Source organism: Carcharhinus amblyrhynchos, chromosome 15 (genome assembly GCF_965287045.1).
Source record: "Carcharhinus amblyrhynchos chromosome 15, sCarAmb.v2.hapA, whole genome shotgun sequence".
NCBI classification, from domain to species: Eukaryota; Metazoa; Chordata; class Chondrichthyes; order Carcharhiniformes; family Carcharhinidae; genus Carcharhinus; species Carcharhinus amblyrhynchos.
In genome coordinates, this window is record NC_137338.1 from 12,850,424 (window position 1) to 12,870,974 (window position 20,551).

The 20,551-nt window shown below is 44.5% G+C and overlaps 1 protein-coding gene across 1 annotated transcript in view; it reads left to right on the forward strand.

The window, feature by feature from the left end:
• LOC145353075 (cell adhesion molecule DSCAM) overlaps nucleotides 1-20,551 on the forward strand; it is a 556,699-nt gene that overhangs the window by 323,818 nt on the left and 212,330 nt on the right. Inside the window, exons 4-6 of the mRNA XM_080203419.1 lie at nucleotides 8,681-8,827; nucleotides 12,430-12,708; nucleotides 20,273-20,548. Of these exons, the coding sequence (XP_080059545.1) occupies nucleotides 8,681-8,827; nucleotides 12,430-12,708; nucleotides 20,273-20,548 (702 nt within the window). The remainder of the gene's footprint in view (nucleotides 1-8,680; nucleotides 8,828-12,429; nucleotides 12,709-20,272; nucleotides 20,549-20,551) is intronic.

Below are 20,551 nucleotides of genomic sequence, written 5' to 3' on the forward strand. Positions count from 1 at the left end.
TAGTGATAGTTATTGTTGGTGCAATCTCGATGGGCCGAAGGGTCTTTTCTGTACTGTCCAACTCTATTCATGGAACATTTCTGGCCTGCCTGCTGCACAAATGGTATTGGGTAGAACTCGGACCACGCAAAGATCTGTTGACCTCAAGTGAGAATTTCCATCTTGGAGCGAGAACGAATGGAAAATCCTGCCTTATGACTCTATGCCTGATTCCCTGCCCTCCCCATCCCCCAGTCAGATGGGAGCTAACCAAGTGGAAGACTACTTCCTCATCGCTATTTAATGACCGGTTGCTCGTTAATAGGATTGAGGTGGGAACAGGAAGTGCGGTTTCTGAGATTTGACAGCCATTCAGTGGTTGGCTGCTTTCCAAACACTTTGGGGTAGAGGTGTGCATGGTCAATATTTGGGTACGTGTTTGCGGGTCTCACCAGGACCACTGGCGGCTAGCCTTCAATGTGCGGGGCAGAAGGGGGAAGAGAGCTGGGGTTGGAAAGGACAATGGGGGAGAGAGCAACATGAGAGGGTTGAGAGTCTGGGATAGGCCTTTCACTCAGCTCAGGGGGACCCATTAAGGAGGGAAACCAGCTCCTTTCCTACAACCAGGGAAACATGTTGGGCCGGGCACTTGGTACGGGCTCCTATGGCTACCAATTAAATCCTAGGAGCACATCAAGCGTGCCCACTGGTGGGCAATCCAGCCAAAGTCATCCCACCACTGGTATAACTGTGGTAGGGGGCAGGCCTTCTGGTAGATTTAATAAGCCTCCTCCCACATTCAAATCCACCAGTGAGACAACATCAAATCCAGTCCATCATGTCCACATTAAGTGATAGGTATAAGATAGCACTAACAGTGGCACATTGCTTCAGAGCTGTAGTCTGAGCAATATTTACCGAGATGCGGAAAATCAAAAGCAAGCTGTTTCTTGGTGAGGTCTCACTGTGAATGCTTAAGTTGGAAGTCACCCATTTTCCAATTTGTAGAATAAAGTTTGCACTGAATTTGACTGAATTTGACGTTTCCCAGCAGTGGCACACCATTGGCCTCCAGCGGGATCTTCCAGTTCCATACTGGTCTGCGCAGACATGACTCTGCTCAGTGGGGTATTAGTTCACAGATGGGATTGATTTGATTTATTATTGTCACATGTATTAACATTCAGTGAAAAATATTGTTTCGTGCGCGCTATACAGACAAAGCATACTGTTCATAGACAAGGAAAGGAGACGGTGCAGAATGTAGTGTTACAGTCACAGCTAGGGTGAAAGAAAGCTCATCCTAATGTGAGGTAGGTCCATTAAAAGCCTGACAGCAACAGGGAAGAAGCTGTTCTTGAGTCGGTTGGTACGTGACCTCAGACTTTCGTATCTTTCTCCTGAAGGAAGAAGGTGGAAGAGAGAATGTCCGGGATACGTGGGGTCCTTAATTATGCCGGCTGCTTTGCTGAGGCAGCGGGAAGTGTAGACAGAGTCAATGGATGGAAGGCTGGTTTGCGTGATGGATTGGGCTACATCCATGACCCTTTGTAGTTTCTTGCCATCTCGGGCACAGCAGGAACCACACCAAGCTGTGATACAACCAGAAAGAATGCTTTCTATGTATAGCTGCAAAAGTTGGTGGGTGTCGTAACTGACATGCTAAATTTCCTTAGTATCCTGAGAAAATAGAGGCGTGGTGGGCTTTCTTAATTATAGTGTCAGCATGGGGGGACCAGGACAGATTGTTGTGATCTGGACACCTAAAAACTTGAAGCCCTTGTCCTGTTCTACTTCACTGGTCTTGTCCATAGCAGGATCTGTTGCAAGGGGTAAAGGAGGATCTGGCGTTCCAGCCAAAATGCCACTAATTTTCATTAACTTTAGTGGAGCACCTCGACCACAAACAGAGATGGAAGATATCGGCCCATGTCTTGATTTACACACAGGATAAAATTCTGCTATAACATATTCCAAGATGGTGGGCCATAGTACATTTAACATTGTGTAATTGGCAGATTTGCTTCATAATCTAACCAAAATTTGAACTGAAGAAATGTAACACAAATGCTAATATCCTAAATTGAAAAGAATGTCAGTTCAGTAGGATGGGTCACAGTGCAATCAGAAACAACCTATTGGGAGTAACAATGAATTGAATACCTAAATATAGCAGAGCTTTCAACGCTGTAGGTCCGCATTGCCCCCCACCCATTATCACCCGACTCCCACTGCCCTCTCACCCACTCCAGCTTTGGAAATTTTGCACCAAGACCCATGTAAAAAGAGTGAACACAACGGAGAAACGTTAAAAAGTTGGTTGAAAATGCAATCAGCCCAAAAGGATGATAGGCATTATATAAATGCAAGTCTTTCTTTTTTGATTTGATTTATTATTGTCACATGAATTGGGATACAGTGAAAAGTATTGTTTCTTGCCCTCTATACAGACATAGAGTACATAGGGGAGAAGCCATAGAGTCTTTCATTGAGTGCAGAGGAGAGAAGTCACTGCATCCTACTGTGCAGAAGGAGGCCAAGCAGTCCATTAAGTCTGCACCGACCACAATCCCATCCAGATCCTATCGCCATAACCAGATGCATTTACCCTAGCTAGTCCCCCTGACGCTGAGGGGCAACTTAGCACTGCTCACCTGCACATCTTTGAACTGCGGGAGGAAACCAGAGCACTCGGAGGAAACACACACAGATACGGGGAGAACGTGCCAACTCCCCACAGGCAGTGACCCAAGCCGGGAATCGAGCCCGGGTTCCAGGCTGCTGTGAGGCAGCTGTGCCACCATGTCACCCTGGAGAAGGAAAGGAGAGGGTGCAATGTTATCTGTTTTTTCATTCACTCAATTCCATGCAAAGCATGAGGCTCCAGAGCTGCGTTGGAAAATACGACCATTTGATAGCCATTGGCAGCTTAATAAAAACCTCCAGGGTGTGGAGGGTTAATGGTGTTCAGTACAGGAGAGGGAACAATACTTGTTAGCAGTCAGCATTAAGGAATGGACATGCTTCAGCAGCACTGATGGACTGGGCTGTCTTTTCTTGAAAGGTAAATAATGTATAGGGGGAAAAAGAATCCCAGCTTTCTATTATGGATGAATCATGTGCTGAGTTTCTCAAAAAACATTGGATTAATAATAACCTGATTTCTTTGCATTTAAAGATGACAGTCAGAAGGAATTAGATTTTACTGCAGTAAAGTGAGTTTGATTAAATTAAATGTGCCTGGAGAAGCGAGCGTTCCCTGGGATCAGCAGGGCAATCAGCGCATGTCATTCCTGATGGCGGGAGCTCTCCGAGTGCTTTGAAGTAACGCTGACTGGCTGTTTAGTCCTTGTTGCTGATGACAGGCTGTCTGTATTAATAAAAAACGCTTTTCTTTCGCAAGGCAATGTTGCAAATATACATAGAGAAACGTTTACTTTACATCATTATTTTGGGCTGGCTGTTTGCCACGGTTGGTGAAAAGACAATATATCTCGGGTTTTGTTCATTGCAATGCACATTCACTCACACACCTACGCTTCATACTTACATATGTACATACATACACACACTCGTACAAACACTCACACGCATGCACACACACGTACAGGTACACTAATCACAAGTAAACACATAGAAATGCTGACACCAATACACTCGCTCACACATGTTGACGGATACATATCCACTGCATACTTGTTTGCACATGTAATCCCACACACACTCATAGAGACACATGTGCACACACACACACACACACACAACATTTGCATGCACCCAAATTTGCCATTGTACATCCAGAAGATTGTAGAATCATAGAATCCTGTAGTGCAGAAAGAGGCCATTCAGCCCATAGGTCTGCACAAACTCTCTGACAAAGTATCCTACCCAAGCCCTCTCCCTCAGTCTACCACAGTGTTTAGCACTGCTGCCTCACAGTGCCAGGGACCCAGGTTCTATTCCTGGCTTGGGTCACTGTCTGTGTGGAGTTTGCACATTCTCCCCATGTCTGTGTGGGTTTCCTCTGGGTACTCCGGTTTCCTCCCACTGTCCGAAAGATGTGCTGGTTAGGTGTATTGGCCATGCTAAATTCTCCCTCAGTGTACCTGAATAGGCACCAGAGTGTGGTGACTTGGGGATTTTCACAGTATTACAGTGTTAATGTAAGCCAACTTCCGACACTAACAAATAAACTAAACTTTAAAATTTATCCCCATAATGCTGCACATTTACCACGGCTAATTCATCTAATCTACAGGTTTTTTGACACTAACAGGCAAATTAGCATTGCCAATCCGCCTAACCTACACATCTTTGGACACTAAGGGGCAATTTATCATGGCCAATCTACATAATCTACACATCTTTGGAGGGTGGATGGAAAGCAGAGCACTTGGATGAAATCTACATCGACATGGGGAGAATGTGAAAACTCCACACAGACAGTCACCCGAAGCCAGAATTGAACCTAGGTCTCTGCACTGTGAGGCAGCAGTGCTAAGCACTGTGCCACCCTGTCACCCTCTAACCACTGTGCCACTGTGCTGCCTTTTAACCACTGTACCACTGTGCTGCCTTTTAACCACTGTACCGCCTTCTAACCACTGTGCCACCATACTGCCCTCTAACCACTGTGCCACCATACTGCCCTCTAACCACTGTGCCACCATACTGCCCTCTAACCACTGTGCCACCATGCTGCCCAGGATGTGCTATTCAACCCCAAAGAGCTGCAATGAAGAAAGGTTGAACAAACTTGGATTGATTTTATTGGAGCGTCAGAGGATGAGGGGGGACCTGATAGATGTTTACAGGATTATGACAGGCTTGGATAGATTGGATGATCAGAGTCTTTTTCCCAGGGTCGAAGGGTCAATTACTCAGGGGCATAGGTTGAATGTGAAAGGCAAAAGTTTAAAAGAGATGTAAGGGACAAGCTCTCCACACAAAGGGTGGTGAATGCCTGGAACGCACTGCTGGAGGAGATGATGGAAGCAGATTCTATTGCAACATTCATGAGGCATCTGGATAGATACATGAATAGGCAGGGAATAGAGGGACATGGACCACATAGAGGCACGAAAATATTAGATTAGAGAGACAGACTTGGTGGGCCGAAGGGCCTGTTCCTGGGCTGTACTGTTTATCCTTTGTTCTTTGACAGAGAGTAGCTTCCTGATTTGGTCACAGTGGGTCTTTTTCTACTAATACTAATATTTTAATTTAAGCCATTATTTCAGTTTGAACAAGCTAAGACTTTAACTAAGGAAAATGAAACATACCAACAGCTCCCTCTGTATACCCAGTTTGGAACATACATTTTACTTGCATTTTTCATCATTAACATGTCTTTCAACAAGCAAGTTGTATATCACATTGACTGTTGCCATTAATCCCATCTTTGATTTCCAGTAGTTTTTGCAGTCAAGCCAGGCATACCATTAAAATCGCACGCTCACAGACTTCACCAGGAACACAAAAGGTATTTATTAATGAAATTGTACAGACACTGGCAGCCTCTAACCCCTCCACAACACCCCTAGAGCAGCCTACTGGCTGCTCCAATCTCTTTTAGATGCCTTCTTCCCAAGAGAGGACAGTAACACCTGGGGTGATTACCCCTGGGAGAGGGCAGTACCCCCTGGGGTGCCAAGCAGGGTGGTGGAGGCGGACACGCTGTGATAGTTTGAGACTTATCTGGATAGCCACATGAACAGACTAGGAACGGAGGGATACAAACGAATGGTCTAGTTGGACCAATGAGCGGCACAGGCTTGGAGGGCCGAAGGGCCTGTTTCCTGTGCTGTATTGTACTTTTGTTCTTTACCAACTCTTGCTCCCAGTGGCAGAGTGGATAGCACTGCTGCCTCAGAGCACCGGGTTTAATTTCTGGCTTGGTCACTGTCTGCACATTCTCCCCATGTCTCCTCCCATGGTCCAAAAGATCTGCTAGTTAGGTGCATTGGCCATGCTAAATTCTCCCTCAGTGTAACCCGAACAGGTGTTGGAATGTGGTGACTCAGGGATTTTCACAGTAACTTCACTGCAGTGTCAATATAGGCCCACTTGTGACACTAATAAATAAAACAAGTAAACATTGGTCACCTCCAGGCCAGGAGACCCTCTTCTGCTGCGTTGCCCTTAAATGGACAATCCCCACAATATATTTTACATAAAACATGTGTGGCATCTTCTGTGTCAAGCTGACTTGACCTTTCAGAGATTTAATCAGCCGGATATTGCATATATTCCTCAGCGTCGTGGAGTTGCATAACACTCAATTGTTTAATCCTCCCTGAAACTCAGAAAGCTACAATCAAATGATTTCAAAGGTCACCTCCTTACTTACGTGAGACTGTGAATTGTAAATAAGCTATTTCTGAGGCCAAGGAATCATTTGCCTTTGATATTAGGTCCGGGTTGGCTAATAGAAGCAGTTAGTAATGATAGAGGAGAGGAAAAATTGTTTAGCGTGTCAGTTTAGTTTTATTTATTGAATTATCTGGGTAACTCGTTACATTACTTTGTAGTACAGCTTCTCAGGATTCAGTTCCACTGGGTAATTTTACTGTCAGGATAAAACATGTCTTAAACAAGAGAGTCTTGCAGCAAGGCATCTTCTTACGACATCTCTGTATTTCAGCCCAATTTTCACCTGCCTCCACTTAGAGATATTTAACACAATGCCAATCGCATCAAATGTGATAGGTGGCACAATGGTTAGCACTGCGCCAGGGACCCAGGTTCCTGACCAAATCGTCAGACTGTGACCTCTGGGTCTGGACACCCCACCATCAGGAACATCCTTCCTGCATTTACCCTGTCCAGCCCTGTTAGAATTTTATAAGTCTCTATGAGGTGCCACCCACCTCCCCCCACCCCTCACTCAGTATAACTGGTGATCTTCTTCTGCTTCATAAGGTTTTAGCAATGGTTGTTGCCTCAACTGCTGCATGTGTAAGATACTCAAGGCTCTGCCAACTCTCTGGGGACAATCTTACCTTCTCATCCCCCAGTCAATGATTTCTTACCTCTCGTGATCTTACTAGGCCCAGATATCAGCGTGATCAGTCTCGTACCCGTAGAACAGTTACACAAAACAGGGAAAGATCCGTGCATGCACAATTGCACACTCTGATGTAAGCAGCCAGCCTTCTGGCAAAAGTAGGCCCCGCCTCCTTCCTCTACAGGCAGGAAACACATTATTTTTTGCACCAAGTCATATAAGATTGCATTTTTCAACTCATCCAAAAAACAGATCTGAAACCCTCCCATTTTCACACTCATTCAGCACTTAGAATCTTTTTGGTAAGATTGCCACTTCCGCCTTATTTATTCTGATCTCTTCTCACAACATCAGTTGGTGATCTCATCTCCCAATGTTGAGTCCTCAACCAAAGGAAATAGTCATTCCTTACCCAGCTAGTTCAAAGCCAAGACTGTACTGTGCAATCCCCTCAGTAACATGAAGTGACCTATCCATGGTCCTGTCCTGCGAAACTTTACACCAGGAGTACACTCGCAGAGAATTTATCCTAATTTCCTTTAGACAAAACAAGCCCAATGTGGCAAATTCTAATAATTTGATAAAAGCCAAATCCTTCAAATATAAACACCAAAGAAAATTGGTGTACACTAGTTAAAATCCAACAAACAGTTAGCTGAAATGGCTTTTTCAAGGAAGAATCTTTGGCACAGTGATTAGCACTGCTGCCTCACAGCACCAGGGACCTGGGTTCAATTCCCAGCTTGGGTGGAGTTTGCAGGTTCCCTCTGTGTCTGCATGGGTTTCCACTGAGTGCTCCAGTTTCCTTCCATAGTCCAAAAAACGTTCTGGTTAGGTGCATTGGCCAAGCTAAATTCTCCCTCAGTGTACCCAAACAGGCGTTGGAATGTGGTGACTAGAGGATTATCCAGTAATTTCATTGTAGTATTAATGTAAATCTACTTCTGACCCTAATAAATAAACTTAATCTTCAATTTTTTTTTAAAACATCACCTCCGTATTTTAGTGAGCTTTCCAGTTCAGGTACTCTAATGGAGGGGCGAGTAGAATTGATTTATACCTAAATATGAAGCAAGCTTGTGATGAATCTACAACTGATTTTGTACCTTGTCTGATCTTCTTTCCAATGAATATTATAGACCAAAGATTCAGATTCTCTCTGCAGACTCAATTCCTGGTCTAACTTGGTTTGAAATTCCACATCTTGGCAACAATTTTCAAAATAATGAAAATTTTAAACAAAACTTGTGTAGTCTATACCACCTGGTTGTAAATTCATTATCATTCCAGATAGAGCTAGCAGCAAGGATTAATTTCACATATTCCAAGCACCACCCCTCAGTAATATTATTACTGTGGCACAATGACACAGTGGTTAGCACTGCTTCCTTAGAGTGCCAGGGACCTAGGTTCGATTCCTGATTTAGGTGACTGTCAGTGTGGAGTTTGCACATCCTCCTCATGTCTGCGTGGGTTTCCTCCGGGTGCTCTGGTTTCCTCCCACAGCCTGAAAGACATGCTGGTTAGAGTGCAGTGACCCGAACAGGCATCGGAGTGTGGCGACTCGGAAAATTTCACAATAACTTGTGAAATGTAAGCCTTACTTGTGACTAATAAATAAACTTTACTTTGTTATTTTGTAATGTGCCTGTCAGGAAAAGAACTAATTGTGTCTCAAATTATTCTGTTTTTCAGGATCTAGATTCCACATTACGCCTACCGGAGCCTTGTATATATTAGACGTACAGAACGAGGATGGTTTGTACAATTACCGTTGTATCACGCGGCACAGATACACTGGTGAAACGAGGCAGAGCAACAGTGCCCGGCTGTTTGTTTCAGGTAAGCTCATCTTCCATGTACCCACGTGGGACCGTGAGAAACACAGTCTCCTTCTGCTGTTGCATTATCTAGTGAAAACAAGAAGAGGAAAGTACACAGGGAGAACATGGGTGGCATGGTGGCACAGTGGTTAGCACTGCCACCTCACAGCTCCAGGGACCTGGGTTTGATTCCCGCTCCTCCACCAGTGAAACTACACTCTTTCTTAACGTGGAAACCAAAACTATGCCAGATCTGATCTCACCAAAGTCTGAACTGAGTGGTACTTCTATCAGGAATGGCAAAACATTCTGGGTCACTTCTTGCAGAAAAGCGATGTAAACATAAGGAGATTGGCAGGTCAGACATGGAGGTGGGTTTTCTACTTGTGGGCAAGTCCAAAACAAAGGGCCATAAATATAAGATTATCAGCAATAAATCCAATATGTATTTCAAGTGAAACATATTTACTAGGGGAGGTGATGGTGTGGTGGCACTGTCATTGAACACAGGACTAAGAATGCACAGTCTAGACTGATGCTCTGAGGACCTGGGTTCGAATCCCATCATGGCAGATAATGAAATTTGAAAAGTCTAATGATGATCAGGAAGCCACTGTTTCACTAAGAAAATCTGCTGTCTTTCCCTTACCTAGTCCGAGCTACACGTGACTCCAGATAGATACAATGCACTGCAGCAAATTGTCAATCTCCTTGGAGAGCATCTTCCACCTTCCAAACCTGTGATCTCTACCACCTAGAAAGTCAAGGGCAGACGACATATGGAACAGCACTACGTGCAAGTTCCCCCTCTAAGCCACACGCCATCCTGCTTTGGAAACTTGCTGTTTCTTCACAGTTGCTGGATCACAATCTCAGATCTGTCTCTATAAGTGGATGTACCTATTCCAATTAGAATGCAGTTGTTCAAGAAGGTGGCTCACTAGCACCTTCACAAGGGCAGTCAGGGATGGACAACAAATGTTGGCCTAGCCAGTCAGGCTCATATATCATTAGAGAAAAAAATCTGTTATTAAGCCAAGGTTCAGGTTAATGCACAAGATCTCATGACAGGTTACAGTAAGATCAACCATGATCTAATTGAATGGCTGAGCAGGTTTGAAGGACCGTGTTCCTAACTCATATGTTTCTATGTTAGTGTTTATCATTTGAAGGAACAAAGGGAGTAAAGCAGATCAGTTACTAACTTAGGCACATCTGTGGGGAGGGGAACATAGCTGACTATCAGTACAGTCAATATGTCATCAACCAGTTCTGTAAAAGGTAATCCACCTGAAATATTGGGTGGGATTTTCTGGCCTCACTCGTCCCAAAACCAGAAAATCCCACTCGAGGTTAACCTTCCCACGATCCATCCCTCGCCCGGTCCGATTCCCGTGGTGGGTGGGTTGGTAAAATTCCACCCACTAACTTTCTTTCTTTGCCCCCAGCTGTTGCCTGTCCTGTATTTTCTGTTCCAGTTTCCCATTTTCAGCATTCGCAATATTTTGCTTTTGCTCAGAGTATTTCATTGCTGCTTGTGGGACTTTGCTATTTGCATAACAATGACTACAATTGGAAAATAATTCAGTGGATGTGATACACTTTGAGATGTGCTGGAGATATGTTAAACGCTAACAACTTGCGTTTGTATTGTTACAATCCCCGTGGAGACCGATAACTTTTAAAAAGAGATGAATTTCCCAGCGATTGATGAAAAGAAACCTCATTTTTAAACATTTTTACTTTGACAAACAAACTAATACATCAAATCAAAGAAAAAATACTTTCATATTAACCAACTAACGCGAGCCAAAATATATCTTACAGAACCCTTCCACTGTACACTGTGCTTTTACCTGATGTGTAACACCATAGGAACAGTCCCACTGCCACTCAAAGTTCTCCAGAACATGTTCATTTCTTCCCAGTTGAAACCTCTGGTGTCCATCGACAATCGCTCCACTTCACCTCAACAGCTCACTGTTCCTTAAATCTGAAAGAGCCATCTGTTCGGTTCCCTTTCTTTTGAACAAAAATCAAACTATTAAAAACATCCTGGGTAAAATTGTCATGCCCTGTCCACCATGGGAATCATAGCAGGTGGTGGTGGACCACGCAAAGATCTGTTGACCTCAATGGGAATTACCAGCCTTGGGGCAAGCACAGTGGGGAGATCCTGCCCCTTGTTTAGTTGTCACCCTACTTTCCAACTGGAGAATCCTCTTTGCCTCGGTGTCAGAAACAATAGCTGTGCTTTTCTGTGAAACACTGTGAAATGTGTTAAAACTGTTTGCATTTCACTCTCCATGTCAACTAGATCACATGGGCATGTCTCTGAGCTGTTTATCCGGGATTATCTGTTTTACTTTGAGCTAAAGGTACATTTCAAAATAATACTGTTGTATAGTTCAGCGGTCATGGCAAATTAGTAGCTATAAGGAGCATCCTAAGGCACTTATTGGAATAACTAGGAGAGGCAAGCAATGGTTTGGTTGAAGAGGTGGGTTTTAAGGAGAATTTTAAAAGAGGCAGCGGGGTTTTAGAAGGAAAGTTCAAAGCATGGGTTGTAGATAGCATTGGGGTAGATTACAAAATCAGTCAAGTTTGAACGCAATGCATTCTGATCTAGGGATGGGAGTATCAAGCTAACATCCATTGCTGCTCTAGAGGGCCGGAACACCTATGACTGGGTGGGCAAGAGTAGCCAAGGTTTTCAGTCTGATTGCTGAACATGTGAGACTGTTGATAATAGGCAAAGATTGGAATGATTTCAGCTTTGATGCCCTTCTTGGTTGAGTTGCCATGGAGTCTTCACCATAGAGTCCAATGCAGACTTGGATCAAGGTGCTAGAAGAGCTGTCCATTGTTTTGATTTTATTTGATTTATTGTCACATGTATTAGTGTACAGGGAAAAGCATTGTTTCTTGCAGACTGTTCATAGAGAAGGAAAGGAGAGAGTGCAGAAATTAGTGTTACAGTCTTGGCTAAGATGTCAAGAAAGATCAGCTTAAAAAAGGTAGATCCATCAGAAGTCTAATAGCAGCAGGGAAGAAGCTGTTCTTGAGCCAGTTGGTATGTGTTCTCAGACTTTTGTATTTTTCCTGATGGAAGAAGGTGGAAGAGCGTATGTCCGGGGTGCCTGGAATCCTTAATTATGCTGGCTGCTTTGCTGAGGCAGCAGGAAGTGTAGACAGAATCAATGGATGGGAGATTGGTTTGCTGCATTCACAATCTTTTCCAGTTTCTTGCGGTCTTGGTCAGAGTAGGAGCCATACCAAGCAGTGAAAAAACAGAAAGAATGCTTTCTATGGTACATCATTGGTGAGAGTAGTAGCCGACATACCAAATTTCCTTAGTCTCCTGAGAAAGTAGAGGCATTGGTGGGCTCTCTTAACTCAAACTATTGTGACCTCCTCCACCCCAAAGTCAACTGTTGCTGGAGAGACTGGTTGGTGGGGTGGGGTTTAGGGAAAAGAGTGGTGCTGTTTGCAATGTGAGTATGGATAGCAAACATCCTCTCACTTTGCTGAGTCTTGTGTGGAAATTTGAAGCTTGTCGTAATCTCATTTGACAAATATGACTGTGATTTTCCCCCCACCCCATCCCACCCCACCCCACAGATCCCGCCAACTCGGCTCCGACAGTTCTGGATGGATTTGACCACCGAACGGTCATGGCGGATCAACGGGTCGAATTGCCTTGTAAAGCCTCCGGGCATCCTGCCCCGAAGTACCGCTGGGTGAAGGACAATGCCCCCCTAGCACGAGACAGCAGGTTCAGGCAAACTGTCACTGGGCTGCTCATTATGAAGACGGTCCCGGCGGATACAGGAAGGTACATCTGCGAGGTGTGGAACACCTTTGGGAACGCCGAGGTTGTTGGCCGACTGAATGTAAAACGTAAGTGAATGACGCACCCACTTCAGACACTGGCTGCCATCAGTTTGAGAGAGGTTTAACAATATAAGACCTGTTATATGTCTTGCTAATGTCTTGTCATGCTAATCTTGCTGAGATTCGCATATCCAGTCCACACTTTCCCGGACTCTGTTGGAAGGCCATCCAGCCCAGCATGGCTGTTCTTGTCTTTTGAAGAGCTTTCTAATTAGCACGAAACCCCCTCTCCTGTTCCGAGTATTTATTTATTCTTACAGGATGCTGTCTTTGTTGGCTGGGCCAGCATTTATTTCCCATCCTGAACTGCCCTCCAGTTCAGAGGGCATTTGAGAATAAACCGCATCGCTGTGGATTTGGAGTTACATTTAGGCCAGACCAGGTAAGGATGGTGGATTTCCTTCCCTGAAGGATCTCAGTGAACCAGATGAACTTTTACAACAATCAACAATGGTTTCACGGTCAACGTAAGACTTTTAATTCCAGATTTTGTATTCAGTTCAGATTTCACTATCTGCCATGGTGAGATTCGAACCCGGGTCCCCGAGCATGACCCTGAATCTCTGGATTGCTAGTCCAATGGTAATCCCACTATGCCGCCACCTCTAATTCTTTTTTTGAATGTTACTATTCAGTCTGCTTCCATCACCCTTTCAGGCAGCACATTCCAGATCCTTGCTGTGCAAAAAGATCCTTATTTCCCCCTGCACCTTTTTTGCAAATTAATAAATTAATTATATATAATTTAATATCACACTCCACCTCTCGTACAGTAGAGGTATTCTGTCTTTGCTGCATGCTCAGAAATTAAATTGCAGCAAAAATGAATGACAAAAGGACCATTCCATTGAAACTTCTGAGGATCTTGGTAGAGAAAAAAGACATTTGAACAAGATTTGATTTGATTTGATTTATTATTGTCACATGTATTACCAAACAGTATTGTTTCTTGTGCGCTGTACAGACAAAGCATACCATTCATGGAGAAGGAAATGAGAGAGTGCAGAATGTAGTATTACAGTCATAGCTAGGGTGTAGAGAAAGATCAACTTAATATAAGGTAGGTCCATTCAAAAGTCTGACAGCAGCAGGGAAGAAACTGTTCTTGAATCAGTTGGTACAAAACCTTAGGCGTTTGTATCTTTTTCCCGATGAAGGTGGAAGCGAGAATGTCCGGGGTGCGTGGGGTCCTTAATTTTGCTTCCTGATTTTCCCGAGGCAGCAGGAAGTGTAGACAGACTCAATAGATGGGAGGTTGGTTTGCGCGATGGATTGGGCTACATTCATGACCTTTTGTAGTTTCTTGTGGTCTTGGGTAGAGCAGGAGCCATACCAAGCTGTCATACAACCAGAAAGAATGCTTTCTATGGTGCATCTGTAAAAGTTGGTGAGAGTCGCAGCTGACATGCTAAGTTTCCTTAGTCTTCTGAGAAAGTTGAGGCGTTGATGGGCTTTCTTAATTATAGTGTCAACATGGGGGGGGGTTTTAAATAACAACACCTTACATTTTTCTAATGCCTTCAATCTTGTCATACCTGCCCAGATACCTCATAGCAGCATCATCAAATGAAGATTGATGACAGAAGACAGAAAAGGAACGAGTTCACCAATGAAGCAGCTTTTGAGGAAGTTCTCAAAAGGAGGAAAGATAGCAGGAGAGAGAGAGAGAGAGAGAGAAATGGAAAAGTACAGGGCAGGAATTCCAGAAGTTGGGCCCAGGCAACTAAGGGCAGGATCACCAGCGGTGTGGCCAAGGAAATCCAAAGATGAACATGGCCTAGAACTGGAGCAGATATGCCCAGCTTTTAGTTTAGCTTAGATTTCAATTCTTCATAAATCAATAAGATTTCTTGCAAATGATTTTATTGTGTCCGTGGTCCACAATAAAATAACACAAAACAGAGCTTTACCTTAATTTTAGCCATTCCTCTGTTGCCCAAGGCAAGTGCAATTCCATTTCCAGCACACATGTTCAATTTAAAGGCACAATTGCCGAAAAGATGAGGGATATTGTTGCCTGAAGCATCAATTTGGAGTTTGAAGTTGGGTACATGTTCCAACTGGTCTGAAATTGCCAGGAGTGAAAGTTTTAATGTTCGAGTGACAATCCAAACAAACATATCATTAGGGACCAGTTCAGAAACTCCAAGGTATACTATGAAGTTAGCCTAGACCCTAATTTTTTTTGGCATTGGGGGAACATAAGGTATTTCACTCCAGGGATAATTCAATTGACTCACTCAGAAGCTTATATTAAGGGAGACTTTTGACCGCAGCAGGAGGTTAGAAACCCTGATGACTACTGATCTACCTTTGAAAAATGGCTGCAATCTATTAATCATGCGACATGTGTAAGACACTGTTTGATGTTAGCTCTATACTATCCTTCTCATAGTTTACAGTCTTAGCACATTTCATGTTGCCCACAAATGTGGGAATCAAGGGAATTAGGCAGGAAAGTGGAGTTGAGGATGATCATGTCAGATCAGTCATGATCCCCTTCAATGGCGGGGCAGAGTTGATGGGCCGAATGGCCTACTCCTGCAATCCATGCTTTCTGGTCAGAATAGGGAGGTATGATGGTGTGGAGGGATTTGAAAATATGGATAAGACTCTTAACCGTGGACTGGGAGCCAGCCTAACTCAGCCAATTGAACAGGATTTGGGGCAAGTTAGGATCGGAGTAGCAGAATGTGTTGAGGAGCTCAGCTGTCTGGAGGGTGGAGGATGGCGAATTGGAGTAGAGACGTCGGAATATAGCCGCTGACTAAAACACTTCATCATCAGACCTCAAGTCCTCACAATCTGAAATCTTATTGAAACAGCATGTTACTTATTGTTACCAATTATCTGTTAATAAACATTCTGATGAGCTCCCTGAATGGGACAGATTGCTGAAACATCAAATAAATTGAACTGACTGCTGTGCAAATGTGCGTTGAATGTCATGCCAACTCAGCCCTGCTGTACGCCGTCTGTTCAAGAGGCATTTGATCAGTAAATTGAGACTGTGACCCATTTAACACTGAGGTCAGTTCTCAAAGCGCGGCTGTGCCGCAGAAAGTAAAGGGATGCTGTAATCTCATTGATAAATTTGAGGAGGTGACGCACAGGGGCACTGCCACCTTGCTGATGAAGTTTGGGAGATAAGGCTCTAAATAGTTATCACTTTGCAAGCAATGTATTTTATTCTCGAATGCCCTCTGAAATGAAGGGCTGTTAGGGATGGTCAATAAACGCTGGCCCAGCCAGCAATACCCACATCCAGTAAAAAACGAATTAAAAAAAAGACATGCCGGGGAAAAAAGAGATACGAGGGTTGTAGGAATGTTGGGCCATTCAGCCCATCAAGCCTGCTCCGCTAAGGCTGATCTATCTCACTGCCGCTTTCACACACCATTTCCATACTCCTTGATGTCAGTAGTCTCCAGTAATCTAACACAGACCCATAGAAATATAGGAGTTAGGGGCAGGAGGAGGCCATTCATTATGATCCTGGCTGATCACCCAACTCAATAATCTAATCTGCTTTCTCCCCATAACCTTTGATCCCATTCGCCCCAAGTGCTATATCCAGTCGCCTCTTGAATACATTCAATGTTTTGGCATCAACTATTTCCTGTGGTAATGAATTCCACAGGCTCACCACTCATTGGGTGAAGAAACGTCTCCTCATCTCCATCCTAAATGGCCTACCCTGAACCCTCAGACTGTGATCCCTGGCTCTGGTTCCAGTGATGAAAATGTTCAGTGATTGACCTTCCACAGGCCTCTAGGGTGGAGAATTCCAAAGATTCATCTGTACTGAGCAGTATAATTGTACATCTTTTGTTCCTTAGCTCTAGTCAAATAGATTTTGCCCTTGACCCGCTGAGTGAAGAAATTCCTCCTCATTTCAATGGCTTTTTCCCTCACTGAGAAACTGTGTCCCCTGGTTTTAGACTCACTAGAAGGTGAATCATCTCATCTACACCCAGCCTGTCACACTCTGTGACAATTGTACATTACCGTGAGGTCACTCACTCTCATTATTCCAAACTTAAAGGAATACAATCTTTACGTTTATTTATCAATGTCATAAGACAGCTTACATTAACACTGCAATGAAGCCACTGTGAAAATCCCCTAGTTGCCACACTCTGGCACCTGTTCAGATACACTGAGGGAGAATTTAGCATGACCAATGCACCTAACTAGTATGTTTTTTACAGTGTGGGAGGAAACCAGAGCACCTGGAGGAAACACTCGCAGACACACAGAGAATGTGCATCTCCACACAGACAGTGACCCAAGCCAGGAATCGAGCTTGGGTCCCTAGTACTGTCAGGCAGCAGTGCTAACCACTGTGCACTGTGCCATCCCAGACCCAGTCTCCTCAATCTCTCCTCATAAGACAACCTCACCATCCCAGAGATGGACTAACATTTTGATAGTAATGTAATATTGTTGAGGAATGTGAGGAGGCCAACATTATAAGTGTGGTCACCTGACTGGAACACATGACTGCAGCATTCAGCAGGATTTTACCGGCCCTGTGGGGACTAGGTAGGAGGCTATGGCCCATAAAATGTATGAAAAGCAGGGGACAGTGTGCCTGTCATATTCCCATGCAATGCCATCCTGCCAGTGGTGGAGAAGGTGGCAGATGGTACCCCAGCCCAGCAGCCAATTGAGCCAATTAAGTGGCCAACTGAGAACACCTTCCAGCTACCTCTGGCATTCCACCAGTGGCAAAGATCATAAGACTACAAAACATAGGAACAGCATTCAGCCCATCAAGTCTGCTCTCCATCTGATGAGATAGCCCTCAGCTTCGCTTTATAAAAAATCTGTCCATCTCAGCCTTGAACATATCTAATGACCCAACCTCTACAGCACTCTGCGGTAAAGAGTTCCACCATCATCAGTTGCTTCATCAATGGCCTCCCTTCCATCGTGAGGTCAGAAACGGGGATGTTCGCCAATGACTGCACAATGCTCAGCACCATTTGTGACCCCTCAGATACTGAAGCAGTCCATGTCCAAATGCAGCAAGACCTGGACAATATTCAGGCTTAGGTCAGGTAACATTTATGCCACACAAGTGCCAGGCAATGACCATCTGCAACAAGAGAGAATCTAACTATCGCCCCATGACATTCAATGGCTGAATCCCCCACCATCAATATCCTGGGGGTTACCATTGACCAGAAACTGCACTGGACTAGCCATATAAATACTATGGTTACCAGAGCAGGTCAAAGGCTGGGAATCCTGCAATGAGTCCTGATTCCCCAAAGACTGTCCACCATCTACAAGGTGCAAGTCAGAATGGAATACTCTCCACTTGCCTGGATGAGTACAGCTCCAACAACACTCAAGATGCTTGACACCATCCAGGACAAAGCAGCCTGCCTTGATTTGCAGCCCACCCGCAAACATCCACTCCCTCCGCCACCGGTGAATAGTGTCAGCCATGTGTATAATCTACAAGGTGCACAGCAGGAAATCACCAAGGTTCCTTAGGTCACAGATTCCAAATCCACATCCACTACCATCCAGAAGGACAAGGGCAGCAGATACCTGGGAACGCCACCAGCTGGAAGTTCCTCTCCAAGCCACTCATCACCCCGAAATGGAAATATATCACCATTCCTTCACTGTCACCGGGTCAAAATCCTGAGGGTGGACACTTGACAGGAATGACAGCGTCGGGTGCAGTCCAAATCCTACTGACCTCCGAAATAGGGTCACCGACAGCACCCCCCTCAGAGGGATCCTACCACCATTAAATTCCAGCAATTGTCACCATTCCTTCAAAAGATGAGGTGTACAGTACTGATGGTAATCACAGTATCACTTATGGCCTATCTCTAACTGCACCGTACCCCCCCTCTCAGTATTACTGAGGACTAAAAACTAACTACACTTGTTATATTTCTGTTAGTTTTACAGAGTTTGCAGAGTAGAACTCTCTTTAATTGTAGATTCTAGAGACACTAATTGAACAAAGGCAATCAAAGAGTTGCTATAATTGCTATAGGTTTAACCATCTCCAATTCATTTCTTCATTCCTCACTATGTGAGGACTGATCTCTCTGGCACACAGTCTGTCTCCCCACTGCTAGAACATGCCAGAAGCAAGAATTCATAAAATTGGTCTGCCGTGCCTAACTACTACTTGATAGCACGCTCGCCTCTGAGGCAGAGAATATTTGTTTGAGCCACACACTAAGAGCTGAGCAAAATTGGTGGCAAATGCAGTAATGAGGCAATGCTAAACTTTCAAAGGCTCTTTGGGAATCATATTAAACTGAGGATCTGTTGATGCTGTGATGGACATGAAGGAATCCTTGGCAGTGGCATAGTGATGTTGCTGCTGAACTAATAATCCGGAGATCCAGGTTAATGCTCAGGGGACCTGGGTTCAAATCCCACCACGGTAGCTGGTGAAATTTGGATACTCAGAAGTTTTTTTCCCAGGGCGGAAGAGTCAATTACGAGGGGACATAGGTTTAAGGTGCAGGGGGCAAAGGTGATGCACGAGGCAAGTTTTTTACGCGGAGGGTGGTGGGTGCCTGGAACTCGCTGCAGTGGTGGGGCGCTGGAAGCAGATACGCTAGTGAGTTTTAAGGGTCGTCTTGACAAATACATGAATAGGATGAGAATGGAGGGATATGGTCCCCAGAAGGGTAGGGGGTTTTAGTTCAGTTGGGTGGCATGGTCGGTGCAGGCTTGGGGGGCCAAAGGACCTGTCCCTGTGCTGTAATTTTCTTTGTCCTTTGTTCAATGAAAATCTGGAATTAAAAGTCATGAAACCATTGCCGTAAAAACCCTATTATCTTCACTAATATCCTTTAGGAAGGAAATCTGCCATCCTTACTCGATCTGGCCAACATGTGGCTCCAGAGCCACAGCAATGTGGTTGAATCTTAATTACTGCCAGGGATGGACAATGAATGCTGGCCCACCCAGCGACGCTCATATTGCATGAACGACTAATAAAAATGTTCTTGAATAAGGAGCAGAGAGTTGTCCTGTTGGCTCACCAAAATAACATCACCAAGGACAGATGAATGGGTTGCTCATTACATCGCTGCTTGTGGCTCATGTTTGGGTCCATAACAACAGAAGCCATTACGCTGATTGGGTGAGATGACGATCAAAGGGAGGAGGCCTGAGTGCCGTATAAACACGAACATGGTTCAGTTGGGCTACTTCTGTGCAGTAAATTCGATGTATATCTACACACATGAAACATGAAAGGAAATATTTCTCCTGTTATATATGGTAAGAAGTCTCACAACACCAGGTTAAAGTCCAACAGTTTTATTTGCCATTATGAGCTTTCTGAGTGCTGGTGAGTCACTCGCCTGTTGAAGGAGAAGCGTTCTGAAAGCTCGTGATACCAAATAAACCTGTTGGACTTTAACCTGACATTGTGAGGCTTCTTACTGTGCCCACCTCAGTCCAACGCTGGCATCTCCACATCATGGCATTTTATTTGTGCAGAGTTTGCAAGTGTCAATGTATAATGACTGCCATGAATATTCTGAACACAATGACTTCTCTCTATTATTTCAATGTACAGGCCGGCTGAAAGCAACAGTGAGTCCACATAAGGTGAAAACCAGCATTGGTAGCAAGGTGTCGTTGTCCTGTGCTGTAACTGGAGCGGACGACTATGAAGTGCAGTGGTATCAGAACGGTGAGATCATCGCCCTCGGCAACAATGTGAGAGTCACTGGAGACAACCAGGAGAGCTTGACGATAGACGGATTGGCAAAGAGTGACGGAGGGGCCTATCAGTGCTTTGTAAGAAAAGGTCGGATGTCAGCTCAGGACCTGGTGCAGGTTATACTTGAAGGTT